The 17,070-nt window shown below is 38.3% G+C and overlaps 1 protein-coding gene across 1 annotated transcript in view; it reads right to left on the bottom strand.

The window, feature by feature from the left end:
- Positions 1 to 17,070, bottom strand: part of LOC128742855 (semaphorin-5A) — a 357,873-nt gene that overhangs the window by 245,111 nt on the left and 95,692 nt on the right. The window contains exon 3 of the mRNA XM_053839338.1: positions 8,659 to 8,786. Coding sequence (XP_053695313.1) covers positions 8,659 to 8,785 — 127 coding nt within the window. The 5' untranslated portion in view covers position 8,786. The remainder of the gene's footprint in view (positions 1 to 8,658; positions 8,787 to 17,070) is intronic.

Raw genomic sequence — 17,070 nt, forward strand, 5'->3', positions numbered from 1 at the left:
AGGCCATTGGACTGCGTTCTGGTTGGAATGAGTCGACGAGAAGTTTTTTTCGATCGATAAACACCCATAAAATCGCAGTGATTAGAAGTCTAGGAAAATTTTGCGTCACTGTTAGAGTAACAGTTAAGGGAACAGTCTTTATTAAATTGTCTTTTTCTGTGATATGAATAATAGAATGGGTTGAGTCTGGGTATATTTTTTGATGTTCTGAAAAAGAATATTTTTTAATGCAGGACCATGGAAAGAAGCCCATATAGAAGCAATTTCCAAAAGGGCGGGCGGTCTGGTGTTTTACTTTGACGTGATACAGATCATATATGAGAGACATGAATAGCCTCGGTTAAAAAAAGCATAAATAGCTGTTGCTCGAGGGTAGATTCCTACGAATGTGCAGAAAGATCAAAAGAAACAATATATCAAAAGTGTGTGAAATTCCTGTTGCAGCAATTTTGTAAAAGAATATTATCTTTTTTGCATATCAACTAGAGTGCAACGAGAAAATTGCAGGTGCATATCTCATTCAACTGTACCTGTATGTTCTTTGGGATAGTTCTTACCCTTTCCTTCGACACAGCTAGTAAAACATCCTTGTTGGCCCCATCTTCATTATGCAAAAGATTCCATGATTGTAATGATTGAGACCGCAGGAATCAGTTTCCATGCTTGGGAAATCCAAAAAAGCGTACTTCTAGTACTTTTTGCACGAAATCTACATGTCTTCTTCGGACTTCTCGTATCATAATGTAGCAGTGAGTGTCTTGATCATTTAAATAATGTTCTAATCTAAATACTACATAAGAGTCGGGGTGTTGGAAAGTAAAAACGCACAGAATAATTATAAAATACAAGAATGGTTGTAGCAGGCCGCGTAAATTATTTCAAAATTGCTTGGACATTGCAAATTGCATTTTTCATCTCATCTTTCATCTTTCACCTTTCATCTTTCATCTTTCATCTTTCACCTTTCATCTTTCATCTTTCATCTTTCATCTTTCATCTTTCATCTTTCATCTTTCATCTTTCATTTTTCATTTTTCATTTTTCATCTTTCATCTTTCATCTTTCATCTTTCATCTTTCATCTTTCATCTTTCATCTTTCATCTTTCATCTTTCATCTTTCATCTTTCATCTTTCATCTTTCATCTTTCATCTTTCATCTTTCATCTTTCACCTTTCATCTTTCATCTTTCATCTTTCATCTTTCATCTTTCATCTTTCATCTTTCATCTTTCATCTTTCATCTTTCATCTTTCATCTTTCATCTTTCATCTTTCATCTTTCATCTTTCATCTTTCATCTTTCATCTTTCATCTTTCATCTTTCATCTTTCATCTTTCATCTTTCATCTTTCATCTTTCATCTTTCATCTTTCATCTTTCATCTTTCATCTTTCATCTTTCATCTTTCATCTTTCATCTTTCATCTTTCATCTTTCATCTTTCATCTTTCATCTTTCATCTTTCATCTTTCATCTTTCATCTTTCATCTTTCATCTTTCATCTTTCATCTTTCATCTTTCATCTTTCATCTTTCATCTTTCATCTTTCATCTTTCATCTTTCATCTTTCATCTTTCATCTTTCATCTTTCATCTTTCATCTTTCATCTTTCATCTTTCATCTTTCATCTTTCATCTTTCATCTTTCATCTTTCATCTTTCATCTTTCATCTTTCATCTTTCATCTTTCATCTGTCATCTTTTATAACTGGTAAATCACTGCGCGAGTACCTTCCCAAGGTAACAATTCTAAAGCCACTTGGTTTTACTTGAATTTTATAAAGGTTTTATTGCGGTATTAATCATTACCTTTGGTTGTCGTATGGTATTATGCAATACCAAGAAAATTCAAGTCAAAGCACACATATAGCTAGTTCTAAAACTATAATAAAACTGTTAATTAAGCAAATTTATTGTGGTTGCTTATATTACCAAGGCCTCCCAGTTGCCCTCGAGGTAAGACGCTGGTCTAAGAAGCCAGTCATCGTAAGCTCGAATCTCGGCTCGGAGAGGCTGTTAGAGTCAATAGGATCGTAGCACTGACCCCGCACTGTCCTGTATTCTAACAGCTGGTTGCGAAGTCTGTCGTATAAAAAACAGAAGGTCAAATTTCGAAAACGGAGTTAGCACCCAGGCTTTGCTTCTTTTATATTACCAAGATAAAACTTGTCGACTGCGCCACTTCTCTTATAAACTTACCATACGTGGAGCGTAGCAATACAATATAGGTAGTGCACCAATCAAAACTGATCTTGTTACGGTTGCTTGTCAAACCGGAATAAATCAGTTAGTTTTATCGAACTATTAAAATGGTAACACCCTGACCAATCAGACTGATGACAGACCCTGACCCCGACGATTTCAATATTCAGCCGCTCCATCTCCTCCAACGATCGCTTCGAGTAGTGGGACGACGCCAGATCCGGCCAGAACATCGCGTCTTCGGCCTCATGTCAACCACAGCAGCACCTTCCTGGGGAACTTGGTGTGTGAAATGAACTTCACCTCGGAACTCACTTCCTTCGTGCGGGAAGTAAAATACGAAGTGCCCTGCCAGTCGTTGCCATCCAAGGCGAGATAGGTCTCGTCGTCCATCACCACCGCCATGTCGCGATTCGCTGGGAAAATCGTCTTGACCATTTTGACCGCTGCCGCTGCGTCATTGCCTGCAGCTCCGAGCACAGTGGACGGGACTGCCACTGCCATATGTAGCCACTTTTTCTTCGGTCTTCCTCTTCAGTACCTTTGGGGCTTCTTGTCGCTCAGGGTCGTCGGCCGTCCGGAACCGGGTTTTCTTTCGATGCTCTGATTGCTGTCCAATAGTGCCAAGAAGTATTAGATACCGGAACGGGCGTATCCGGCATCCACAAAGTGCCGCACGATGTCCGTTTTCGACGCGGCGGGGTACCGTTCGTTGAACGCGCACACTTCTGAACGGAGTAACGGCACTGTTTTCGCCATCACGGTTACAGTTCGACTGATAGAGTGTAGAATTTTTTTGCAAGTAAGCTCATATAATTACCTTCCATGGGAAATTTATCCAGCTCAATTAGCTGTCTTAGTTTTTTTTATCACCATCTTAAAAAAGTCCATTTTTTTAATGCATACATTATTATCAATCGGTCTTCCTGTCACAGGAAGCAACTAAAATGGTTTGGCTAAAAATTGAGATTGACTAACAGAATATATATTTATTTTGTTAAACCAACCAGTTTTCGAAAATTGTAAAATTTCGAAGGCGCGTTGATTTTATGCACCTGTCATATCAATATTCACGATAAATTTCAATGCGCACATGCTACAAACCAACAGAGACTACTGAAAATTTATTAATTATTTTATAATGGTCGGTATAAACCAAACCGATCGGGATAATATGACAGTAAAACTATAAGGGATTTGATGCCGCAGGTTTCGCAAGCTACCATTAAGTAAAATAAACGCGAAACAAGAAAATTCGGACTGAAACAATCGAAATTGTCTCACGCAACAAAAATGGGAAAATGTAGAACTGCCGATTTCTCAAATCCCAAGAGAGCTCTCGAGTGCTCTTCAACGTATTGAAGAGCCGCAAGCTCGGCGTTGCAGCTCCTGAGCAGGGCTTAAAAAGGGATCGCAAGTTGAATGTGACTGCCGTGAATGCGAACTTTCCGCATTCAAACTCCGATTTTTGAACGATCATTTGACCGTTTTTTTTAATCCAGTCCAACTGCCGCTTGCGCTGCTGCCGTCGTACAATTCATGCGGCATCTCAGCAAAAGCAAACAGTCGATCTTCCGTTTTGCTTTGCGCTTTGAGAATATTAACTGCAAACTGACTGGAAGCATACGGTGACGTATTTTTTCGTTTCTCTTTTTGTCTCCAAATCGGTTGCTCACAGTAAAAGTTTGTCACCCAGACGTCGGTCCGACGCAAGCAAAATATTCGTTTGTATTGGACGGAGTCCGACCGACTTCTTCCATGCACATGTAGTGGTTGTTTTTTTGTAGTATTGAATCATACGATTGTGCGGTTGCTTTTCGTAGCGTGGTGATTGCCAGTCATTTGACTGTTTTGCAGTCATTCGCTGCTCCAAACGGTAAAGGCAACTTGATCGAAACGAAAATGTCAAAAAGTTTTAGAAGCCGTTCGGTCTGCAGCGTGCAGTCGGCGTTTGACTGAGCAAAATGCCAGTTGTGTTATGCGTAGCATTCGTATTCCACCTCTAAACGGACGGTGTGAACTTGAATGCGCGTTGGTGTGACTGCGGTAGAAAAAAAGGATTGGTCGAAGCCCTGCTCCTGAGTGCTGCGCTTGAAGGGCAGAATCACGAATGGCCGACTTTCAACAATTTTTATAGAGTATCGTGAACGCAGGTAATTCCGATCAGTTCCTAAATCCGATCACTCAACCAAAGTCCAAAGTAGCCGATTTTTAAAAGGTTGAATTAAAATTCATACTTCAAGGGCAAACTTTGATCATGAGGATTCTTTTTAATTATGGTTTTTGATTCAGTCTTCTAAAAAAAGACAACTTTAGTTAAGTGATCGGAATTAGGAGCTGATCGGAATTACCTGCCTTCACGGTATAGATGGTTGAAAATTCTTTCTTCAAATGATTTACGTTCGTTCTGGAGACTGGACGGATACGATTTGCAAGGCATGTTGGAAGAATGCCTAAAAAGTTGATCTGCGAAGATGGTTTTTACTTCATATCCGATAGAAACAGGACGACCAAGAGCGCAGCGAGCAAGATGGTTGGACCAGGTAGAGAGAGGGTTCTAGCGGCGAGTCCAAGGAAGCAGAAAGCGGTAGCCCACAATTGAATTAATTGGACAAATTTTGTTGATCAGGATTTGTTTTAGGATGGAAAGTGAATTAAATAAGTAAACTTTCATATTTCATCATTCCTTTATAGAAAGCACTACCTAGCTGCCATTTTTCAAGGAAAGCTTGAACCATAGATCTATGACTTTTTGGAGTTGTTGGCATCCAAGAGAATGAAACATTTTTGTAACCATTGTATGTAGACTGTCGCAGTGGCCTTTTAACCCAATGCCCTTCTGGCATATAAAAAAACCCTTGTATGTGAAGAGAATGTTCTCAGAAGTTTAGCTAATTTGAAGCTCATAAGATTTCGAGTCATTCAGAAAGTTTGGTGAAGATTTTGTTAACACTTCAATTTCTTTTTAGGAGAATTTATATGGGCTGGTACCGAATGGCCGAAACACAAATGGCCGAAACACAAATGGCCGAATCACGAATGGCCGAATTCCAACAACAGTCACAGAAGGCCGAATCACGAAAGGCCGAATTTTCCCGGAATGCCCAAATCAACAAAATTTTTATTACACATTTTGTGAGACCTTACACGCGAATTTGAAACATCCTCTCGAAAAACCTTCAAAAATTTTCCCCTCTACTGCCTTTTGTTCCCCTCGCAGCTCTGTGATGATCAGCGTCAATGATAGGTGAAGGAAAAAAGCTTTTCGTAAAATTCTGTACCTTAGGTTTCAGAAAAACAAGACATACTCTGCGTCTTATTTTTTATTTTGATAGATATAGTATAGATGATTGATAGTTGTTTCTTCCCCTAAGCGCGAACGATTTACGTTTATTATAGGGTGCGAAGCCTATTGATCGCGTTAGTAGCAAATATTTACTAGATGATTCAGGGCGAGACGGCCGCAGGCCATGAGTGTACGCCGGTGACCCGCCGTCGGAAGCGCCGGCAGCCCCCCCACAGAAACCACTACTATAGGTGCATGCATTTTCCTAGGTTTGCTGACTAGTAGGGATTATTTCTTAGTTAAGTCCGAACGAGCGGCAGCGAGTAAGGACAGCATATACCCAACATTTGTGCAGGTTGAAGGCCGTGATTATTTTCGGCCGAATATGACGATCGGCCATTTGTGTTTCGGCCATTCGTAGGTAATACATTTATATACAAAGCCTTAATCCTCTGATATCCAAGGTTTTTCTAAAATTTCATGATGTGTTTAACTTTCGCACGAAATAAACGCTTCAAATTAACGTAATATACCAAACTATGTATTTGAATGGAAATATTAGACTATAATAAGAAGGTATCAGTGAATATTAACATAAAACCATTAATTATTACGGATTACGGATACCTCTAACTCTATCGGCCATGGGCACCAGACGGTTAAGTCTTATTTTTTTTTAAATTGTTCTATACTACCGGCGAAGAATTCAATTTTGTCATGAGCACAATATGGAATATATTCGATATGTACATAATAAAGAACAATGGTCCTAATATACAATCTTGCGACACACCATTTTCTAAACAAAATATTTATCGCAAAGTTCGGACAAAATTTGTTTAAAATCTTGCTAAAAGAGTTTAGATCTAGGTTTATCGGCTGTTAAGCAATAATTTTGAAGGGATGGGAAACGAGAGAATCCAAACAATTTTCAGTAAGTATTGCCGCAGAGTTTTGGTTTACGTTCATTAATCAATGGTCTCATTGCATCATAACATTTTGAGACTCTCCGATCCACATTCGTTTGAAAGAAGTAATAAATTATTACACTAATTAGTTTTGCTTTAGTTGTTACAACAGGCCATAAATTTATTACAAGTTTGCAAATATGATAAATTTTCAATACATATAAATACCTCAAGAGAATAAGTGTTCATAAGGCATAACTTCGTATAGCAATAAAAAAATCCTCTACTGCGTTATTAAAAAGCATCAATTGAATAACTGCTACGCTTGCAGCATCTCAGTGAAAGGTAGCATAATAAAGTGACGGCTTGTAAAATGTCTGGTCGTTTGCGTAATTTGAGTTATTTTTTTGTCGAATCACGCAAGAACAACATATCAAGCCGCACGCTTGAGCCCAATGAATGAAAGAAGAAGATAAGACAAACCATGCGAAAAACGATCGCATTGATATGTAAATATTTTGCGATTATCATAATTGCTGCAATTTCTAACGAGTGCTACCGCGCGTACACAGACTTGCCTCGTCGTTCCCGGCCGGACCTCGTAGATTAGCGGATTTTTTGCAACAAGTTTTTGTTGAAACATCGCCAAGCACTATAGTGATGCTATGCGAGCTGCTGTCCACGCAAGGATTGAGTGTATCGCTTTGGCTGCTTGAAAGCTGGGTTTCCGGTGGATCAAGTTAGCGTTTCCAAGGTATTTAGCTTCACATTAAATCGGTATTAAGAGAAGCGTGTGAATAATTCAGATCGGCCTTTTTTCCTAAGAACATGGTATTTAGACCTCGTACTTCCATTGTAGAACAATGATTGCCGACCTTTTTGTTCCTGTGACCTGGCCAACATTTTCTTGTACACGCACGTGAAAAATGTCAAAATGCTGCTAAATCTCCTAAAGCACTAGTGAAATGCCGCAAAACTTGCACCACGTAATTTCTGAACTGGATTTGATGAAATTCCTCGAATTAGTTAAGATCCAGTTAAATGCAACTGTTATCGGCGGAAGCCTTCTTCGTCGGTGCCGATTGCGCACGTGACCATATGAGACATATGCTGCTGCCGCCGGGAGGAATGCACCCCGAGTACGGTATATCGATTTCTTGTTTCAACATTTTTCTCTGTTATGCTGTCCCCTAGATGGATGGCACCTGACAAGTTATGATGCATTACTACTAGGTACAAGCCGGAGACGCTGTCGACGGTGACGATCGTGGTTGAATTTTAAGTGATTACCGGGAAAGCGGTAACCGTGCCGGCAGGAAAACGGTTCTTCTTTTCCGTGATCATTACCACTACCAGCACCGGCGCGCCTGAAATGGGGTCAGTCCGTAAATGGAGTTCGACTCGCAGCAGCCAATTGGAACTGGATTTGGTCCTAAAAATGGTTGACAACAACTCTCGAATCACGAAGATTGCATGCAGTCACGTTCCTCCGAAAAAAGTGTTTTGACTGCGCTACTTACCACGTACTGGGAGCGCAAAATGTGAGATTGAATTTAATGAATAGTAATTAAATCGACTCAAATTACCATAAAAGAAACAACAGCAGCGATCCAGTCTATTGAACACTTCTCGCTCGGTTGTCCGCGAAGCTCGTTCGCGGTGAAGGTCGTCGGACATCCGCGCCGCTGTACCTTTCAACAAGCTAAGGAGCCCTTCTCTTGTGAAGAGGCGTTTGTTAAATTGCTTAAAAATTTCTGCAAAGGACGGTCACTGGCTTCGTATCCCTCAGAATGGGGGCATCCTTGGAGAAAAAAAAGAAAGGCCCAACGAAATGTGCAGCGCGAAGAAAAACGATTACATCTTCATATCCTCGGGACGGTCATAATTTAATTATAGCGGAACGGTGATTGAACTTATTAATCACTACCGTTCGGTGCACCGTACTGGACGCGGTATGGAGAATAAGGAAAAATAAACGAAAATATGAATAAATGATTGAAACCGGAATCGATTCTCACGGTTCAAAGCAAAGGGCCGGGAAAGTCCGAAAGGAAGCCTATCTATTTTAAGTAGCAATAAGTTTGGTTTCGTATGAGAACCATATTGTTATACAAGCTGCTCTGGTCGGCATAAAAGATTACGCAGGTTTGAACGTACCATTTCGATTACCCAGACCATTACAGATAGTTCTTTACTGATTTCTGAAGATTTTTTGGTTCCTATTCACCTTTTGCGATTTACATGAACACGGCATGGGAGCTTACCTTGATAGGAGATATACCGAAAATCGTTTTCGGAAAATCCAGGCATAACTTTTATTGCGACGATGATCAGTATTCGGACCATGGGCCGAATATAATCAACGTATGTAGATCGATGCCTCGGAGACATCCTGAAAAAGAAAATAAAATAAAAATTTATTAATATAACAATTAATTTTAGTAAAAACTATTTTTAAATAGATGAGCAACTGAATCGTAACTTGTTTATATTTGAAAAGTAAAACTTATAGTAGGTATATTTCAAACAAGAAACAATAAATAATTCTAGGTTGAAAAAATTGTGTTATCTTATCATTTCTGAAACTACTTTGCACACTTTATAGAGCTCCAACGTATGATAAATATGATACCATCTTATGTCAGCCTCGATAATAATCGGATGATGATCCGGTTTATTCAACCTACATCCATGAGGTTGCATTTAGCTCTTCCCATCCAGCTTCATCGATACAAAGTGTTTACAGGTTTGCAGCAATCAGCATGGATCAATGTCATGAAGTTAAAAAAAAGTAGGTACAGACTTGCATCGCACAAGACAGCACCAAAGGGACGATCTGTCTATTTACGCACCGTCGTCCGCCGTTGCTTGTCGCTGCCACTGATAAGACGCACTGTTATCAATATTTGTTGTGTTTTCACGCTAGCACAACGCAACCAAACCACTTGATGTCTAATTCCAGGAAAATAGACCGTTTTTTTATTACAGCATGAATTGCGCCATAACTTTTAACGGTTTTATGGACCGGCACAGTCCTTTTTTGTGTTCAACTCTGATTGTACAACATTTGAAACTTCACCGATTTGACATCAAACGGCTGATGATGATGATAAAATTCGATAGATTTAAGCATACACCACTGCCAAAGCATGTCGCGAAAGAAACTCCACACCCTTGACACACCGGTTTGAAGTTAGTTAGGTTAAAAAAGGTGCCTAATGTTGTTGTTGTGGTTGAACGAAACCGATCGATTTATACATCATATTTACTAATCTCTTTTCCTGTTTATGTATTTCTCCACATCATGCTCCTCGTACAAACATACGCCGGCGCAAAATGCCCAATAAAATATTCTCACGATCAGTCAAAGATCACAATCAGCATACCGGTTCGGTTGGGAGGATTGGAAGGAAAAACGGGAATCTTCACTTCTGCGATCGATCCATAGATCAATATTTAAACTGAAAGACCTGATAATAAAACGATGATTTTTGAGTTGAGCTTGATGTTTTGATGCAACTTTGTTAGATTGTCTACCAGTCTCTTGAAGGGCAGCCAATCGAAACGTAAACAAACTTACGGACGATGTTTTACGACGGGTCAATGACATTGTTATGTTGCTGTAGAGAATGCATTTTACAACGGAAGAAAAAGAATTTATGTTGATTGATTAGAATTGACTGCTTTGTTAGTGAAACGAATTGAGTAATCGAAACCAACTGCGGCTCAAAAATATAAGTATTTTTTGATTAAAAAGCATGAAAATAACGAATATTGAAATTATTGTTATTTTAATAAACTTGAACAACTGAACAACAACTTAGTTTGTTAATATATGTTAAAGTTGTATCTAATTGCAGCAGTAACTTAACAAGGATGTCAAACGTTACCAAATGTACTGAATAGAAAAAGTGATTTACACATAGGGCTGTCTAACCGGTAATACCGGCCAATTTTTGGATACCGAAATACCGGTTTTGGAAAGGCAAAAAACCGATATTTCCGGTATTTTCTAATATCCCAGTTTTTTTAAACTCCATATTCGAAGAAGAACTAAGTTTGATAGAAGAATGTAAAATTCATAGAAAAACAATTTGGTGTTAATGCCGACGAGATTCAACAACTGCTAGCAATGGAGAATTTGAAACTGTGAGTTAAATAATTATAGCTCTTGAGCACGTTTAAGGCACAGTAGAGCGCCTTTGCTGTAAAAATGTTTCATTGCATGAGCCATGCTCTCAGATAATGAATTTAGGAAACAAGATTAGGGCCCGGCAACGTCCCTTACAATCATAAATCGTCACTCAACAATGAAGTAATGAAGCACCAGTTTCAACTGAAGCAGCGCCGTTTCGTTTCAAAACTGGCTTCAATCGACGTTAAGGAAACGGTTTTCACTTCATTATGACTACCCCTTAGTTTCATTCGTATTTTTCTATCAAATATTCAGTAGAAGGCCAGCTACTTTGAATGCAATTGGATTAAATTTGAGTAACATTTCCTGCAATTTGACGCATATTACAATAAACCTACTCAACATCGACAATCGTGCCTGACTATCAGTCGTCGTCATTTGAAACAGTCACTAACTTCAGCTGAAGTTTGCTTGAAACGTTCTGTTCAATAAATGAAACAAGTCGCTTCATGTATGAAGCAATCAGTTATTTGCTTCAACCATACCGGACCGTGATCAGACTACGGAAATCTTTGCACTTTTTAAATTCTTGCTATCAAAGGATCGGCCAGGAAAGAATATGGAATATTTTTCAAGTCTTCCGAGTGATACCTTGATTGAATAACCAGATGAAGTCTCCAAGCCACTATCTGCAAATAGTAGGATTGACAACAGAGAAGAGAAGATACCTGTGAACGATGATGAAGAGGATGACACTATCAAGGGTTCCGATTTGGGGATGGAGGAAAAGTTCGTGAAGAGACTGTATAGGAGACCGGGGCATTCATTATAGTGGAACCTACAATCCTGGGATTTTCGAAAATTGTTAAAGGCGTGTTTCCCTACTATTAATTTGAAGAAATGAAAGGAAAATTCGTGATGCACTTAAAGTCGTTCGTTAGACTTCGATGAAAGCGGAAGTTTTTTCAATTGTTGGAAGCGTTGGCAACAAAATCCATTCTAACAAGGGAAATAAATCGCTAAGTGTACTGCTTAAATTCTACTTTACTAAGCAACAATACTGAAGCTAAAGTTTGAAAATAAAGACATTTACTGAAAATCATCAACATTTCTATTGATTCCGAATAATCTGCCAACACTGGTATTTTACCGGTATTACCGGTATTTTCTACGCCAATACCGAAATACCGGTTTTCACCAAAAGGGCCCAATACCGGCAGCCCTATTTACACATGAATATTGAAACGGGGCTACTGATACGAGGTCTTCAAATATCGAATTTTTTGTACTTGATTGGTTAAAAATGGTTAAAAATGAGAATTACACTTTTCATTCCTCGAAACAGTTGACACCTCGTTCACCAATCGGTCCGACACTTGAAAATAAATGAATTTTTAGCAAATCTTAACATCCCCACAATGTGATATTTCCGAAATTTGCAATGAACACATAACATAGTTCTATAAAGAAGTAAAATACAATTTAAAAGATGCCTTCGATCGCATCAATCATCGCATATTGATGGATAAATTATTACGACTGGGTGTATCGCAACAGTTTGTCACATGGTCACAAGTGAAAGTTGGCTCAAAGGTATCGTCCACGTTCACGAATCAATCTGGTGTGCCGCAAGGCAGTAACTTAGGACAATTTTTGTTCATTTGATGCTTTAACGACGCTGCCTCTGTGCTTGAAAGAGACTGCAAACTGGTTTATGCTGACGATTTTAAAATCTACTTGACGATTCGTTGCATCGAGGGTTGTTATTGCCTTCAACTTCTCTTGGATACGTTTGTAGGTAGATTGGTGCAAAGTGAATAATTTAACTATCAGCGTCTTTAAATGCGAGGTTATGACGTTTCACCAAATCAAATCACCTATTGTTTTCGAATACAAAATTGACGACCAGGTACAGAAAAAGGTTGAGCATGCAAATGAAATCGAAAATGCGTACCTAATTTGGACCCACATCTACTCTGTTAGAACCTTCGCATTGAACGAGTGCAGAGGAGGTTCACAAGATTGACCCTGCGTAGTTTACCTTGGCGTGACCCGGAAAATCTACCTCCGTATCCCGATCGTTGTCGCTTGCTTGTTCTAGATACATTAGAACGTCGACTTTCACCGGAATAAACTGATTGCATCGTGTTCTACAATGTTCAGTCGTGTTAAACAATACTATGAATTTGGTGAACCTAAGCGAAGCCATGAGTATAAACGTCCTTTAGTACTTCACCCTTCTTTATCGACAGACTTCGCAGCCGGTTATTAGAGAATCCACAGGAAAATTACGAGGCTAGTGCAAAGATCCTATTAACTCTGTAGCGGCACCGCTCAGTCGAGATTCGAACATACGACGACTGGCTTGTTAGGCCAGCATTAACCCGGAGCTAACTTACCGGTTTTGGTTAACCTTTGCATACATTTAAACGAATGATGACAAGCTCTAGCTTATTAGAGTGTAGTTCATTAAGACTGACATGTAAGATGAATTGTAAAATAATCAATTTTCAAAGTATTGAATCAGTAGAAGCTGCACAATGAAAATGTCATGCTACTCCCAAGCACCATTCAATTGGTTCTCTGTGTAATCTTACTGGTTCGGCCAATCATGGAGTGCAACTACGGAGACGGGCAGTCTACATAAGCTAAGCTTTTGCGTCGTTTATTTTCTAAATTTTCTATATGATACATTTTATTTTTGACTTTTTATTTTCAATGTATTTTTTATTTTGTCATTTGTCGTTTGTCGTTTGTCGTTTGTCGTTTTTTTTTGTTTGTCGTTTGTCGTTTGTTGTTTGTCGTTTGTCGTTTGTCGTTTGTCGTTTGTCGTTTGTCGTTTGTCGTTTGTCGTTTGTCGTTTGTCGTTTGTCGTTTGTCGTTTGTCGTTTGTCGTTTGTCGTTTGTCGTTTGTCGTTTGTCGTTTGTCGTTTGTCGTTTGTCGTTTGTCGTTTGTCGTTTGTCGTTTGTCGTTTGTCGTTTGTCGTTTGTCGTTTGTCGTTTGTCGTTTGTCGTTTGTCGTTTGTCGTTTGTCGTTTGTCGTTTGTCGTTTGTCGTTTGTCGTTTGTCGTTTGTCGTTTGTCGTTTGTCGTTTGTCGTTTGTCGTTTGTCGTTTGTCGTTTGTCGTTTGTCGTTTGTCGTTTGTCGTTTGTCGTTTGTCGTTTGTCGTTTGTCGTTTGTCGTTTGTCGTTTGTCGTTTGTCGTTTGTCGTTTGTCGTTTGTCGTTTGTCGTTTGTCGTTTGTCGTTTGTCGTTTGTCGTTTGTCGTTTGTCGTTTGTCGTTTGTCGTTTGTCGTTTGTCGTTTGTCGTTTGTCGTTTGTCGTTTGTCGTTTGTCGTTTGTCGTTTGTCGTTTGTCGTTTGTCGTTTGTCGTTTGTCGTTTGTCGTTTGTCGTTTGTCGTTTTTCGTTTGTCGTTTGTCGTTTGTCGTTTGTCGTTTGTCGTTTGTCGTTTGTCGTTTGTCGTTTGTCGTTTGTCGTTTGTCGTTTGTCGTTTGTCGTTTGTCGTTTGTCGTTTGTCGTTTGTCGTTTGTCGTTTGTCGTTTGTCGTTTGTCGTTTGTCGTTTGTCGTTTGTCGTTTGTCGTTTGTCGTTTGTCGTTTGTCGTTTGTCGTTTGTCGTTTGTCGTTTGTCGTTTGTCGTTTGTCGTTTGTCGTTTGTCGTTTGTCGTTTGTCGTTTGTCGTTTGTCGTTTGTCGTTTGTCGTTTGTCGTTTGTCGTTTGTCTTTTGTCTTTTGTCTTTTGTCTTTTGTCTTTTGTCTTTTGTCTTTTGTCTTTTGTCTTTTGTCTTTTGTCTTTTGTCTTTTGTCTTTTGTCTTTTGTCTTTTGTCTTTTGTCTTTTGTCTTTTGTCTTTTGTCTTTTGTCTTTTGTCTTTTGTCTTTTGTCTTTTGTCTTTTGTCTTTTGTCTTTTGTCATTTGTCTTTTGTCTTTTGTCTTTTGTCTTTTGTCTTTTGTCTTTTGTCTTTTGTCTTTTGTCTTTTGTCTTTTGTCTTTTGTCTTTTGTCTTTTGTCTTTTGTCTTTTGTCTTTTGTCTTTTGTCTTTTGTCTTTTGTCTTTTGTCTTTTGTCTTTTGTCTTTTGTCTTTTGTCTTTTGTCTTTTGTCTTTTGTCTTTTGTCTTTTGTCTTTTGTCTTTTGTCTTTTGTCTTTTGTCTTTTGTCTTTTGTCTTTTGTCTTTTGTCTTTTGTCTTTTGTCTTTTGTACGAAGGACTACTGGAAAAATTAATTCTCAGAAAAGTTACTAGTTCGGAAAAGTTAAGTGAATATTGGCTCTTATGCAATGCTGTATAAAATTAATTTTTTCCTTAACTTTTCTGAGTTGCTGAATTTATTGGTTATCCAAGCGTTCGTTTATACACATGTATGTATTGTCCTTCTATGTTGATTTTTAGTTTTTTGGGTTCAATGTCGTCTTTCCAAAGTTTCATATATTTTATAAAAATCTTGCCACATATTTCCTTTCATTGGAACTTCCATTGACATTATAATGTGCATCGTATATAGATTTCGCTGTTTATTTAGTATTTTCAATGTTTTTTTCTCACAGTATTTTGTACTTTGTACTTCGTACATTGTACTTTGTACTTTGTATTTAATGTTTTTTGTTTTCTGTTTTCTGTTTTCTGTTTTCTGTTTTCTGTTTTCTGTTTTCTGTTTTCTGTTTTCTGTTTTATGTTTTGTGTTTTCTGTTTTCTGTTTTCTGTTTTCTGTTTTCTGTTTTCTGTTTTCTGTTTTCTGTTTTCTGTTTTCTGTTTTCTGTTTTCTGTTTTCTGTTTTCTGTTTTCTGTTTTCTGTTTTCTGTTTTCTGTTTTCTGTTTTCTGTTTTCTGTTTTCTGTTTTCTGTTTTCTGTTTTCTGTTTTCTGTTTTCTGTTTTCTGTTTTCTGTTTTCTGTTTTCTGTTTTCTGTTTTCTGTTTTCTGTTTTCTGTTTTCTGTTTTCTGTTTTCGGTTTTGTATTTTGTATTTTGTATTTTGTATTTTGTATTTTGTATTTTGTACTTTGTATTTTATATTTTATATTTGGTTTTTTGTTTTGATTTTCGATATTCGATTTGGTTTTCGAGTTTCAATTCTTTTTATTTTCAATTTTCCATTTTCAACTGTCAATTTTCAACAATTTTCAATTTTTCCTATTTCCTATTTTTCTTATTTTCAATTTCCTATTTTTCGATTGTGCCTTTTCAATTTTAAATTTTCTTTTTTTTTCGTTTTTTATTCTGAATTTTTCTATTTGCTATTTTATGGTTGCAGTTTTTTATTTTTTTTTAATTTTACATTTTCCATCTCTTATCCATATGATCGATCATCTATTCAGCTACATCGGAAACCGCAACTTTTGGCTGTGATGCCTTAAATTACCCTAAAAATACACTGTAAGGCAACTCTTCACCAGATCGAGGAGAAGATTGACGCTACTTTTTGGAGGTAGTAAGCTGCATTCTGTACAGGTCCTCGATGATGGTAGCAACAAGACTTATATAGACACGTAGATCCGGAAGGCCGGGATGGACAGGATGAAAAGGATTGAACAAGTTCTGCAGATAAACACTCGAAATGAACACGCAAGGACAAGCGGAGGCTCATCATGACAGCCAATGACATCCAGGCTGTTGACAAGAACGTTTCCTGACGACATGTGAAAGCCATCAAGAAATAAGTAAAGAATCTCTCGCCTTTCTTTCATGGAATTCCTGACCCAACCTCCATCTTATACAGAAGGCGTGACCCAGAGATTTATTGTCTCAGAAAACCTCAGCTGCGTAATGTTACCAGGAATTGAACCTAAACCAGTTGTAATATGAGGCGCCTCTGGCCTATTACTCCACATCCCCCGACACTCACCGGTTTTATGGTTTAGCCCAACCGATTCTGCTGCTCTAGAAATAAATTATACTGTCCTCTGGTACTAATTAACAGACCACAGATTATACGATCGCTAATTACTTAACATTTATTGGTACAACAGTCGTACCAGAGAGCGGAAAAACAGTTTCAATTTGAATGATACTTATTATGAGATTCCACCGGACCGAGCAAAGTTTTACAATTTATTGCACCAGTCTTGTCCGCACGTCCTGCTGTTCGGACATAACCGAATAAGTGGTCTATGTTTAAACCAATTACGGTCTTATTGCCGCCACTGCAAATAAGAATTTCTGCACCACTTCTGGCTTGAACTCATTGCAACGGGTGTCGCGAAATGCGTCGCTGCAAGGTGTTAGTAAGCAGTAATGCTATTCACCTGACACACAGATTACACGGACCAATGAACGCCTTAGCAACAATGGCTACCCTTAGTGACAGTCGTTATGACACTGACCGGTACGGTGATGGAAACTTACATTGCATCCTTAGACCTGCCCGATGTTTTTTATAGATTCCTGGTATAATTAGTGATTCCAGTTAATTGCCAACCTTAACATGGCTTAAGGTTGTAATTCTCAATAGCTGCATTCATCACTTCATACCCATGGTGAATAATTAGCTACCAGGCATAGGTACTGTGCTTCGTTAAGTTACAAGCTTTTTCGAAATGTATTCAACTGTGT

This window comes from Sabethes cyaneus, chromosome 3, assembly GCF_943734655.1.
Source record: "Sabethes cyaneus chromosome 3, idSabCyanKW18_F2, whole genome shotgun sequence".
NCBI lineage: Eukaryota > Metazoa > Arthropoda > Insecta > Diptera > Culicidae > Sabethes > Sabethes cyaneus.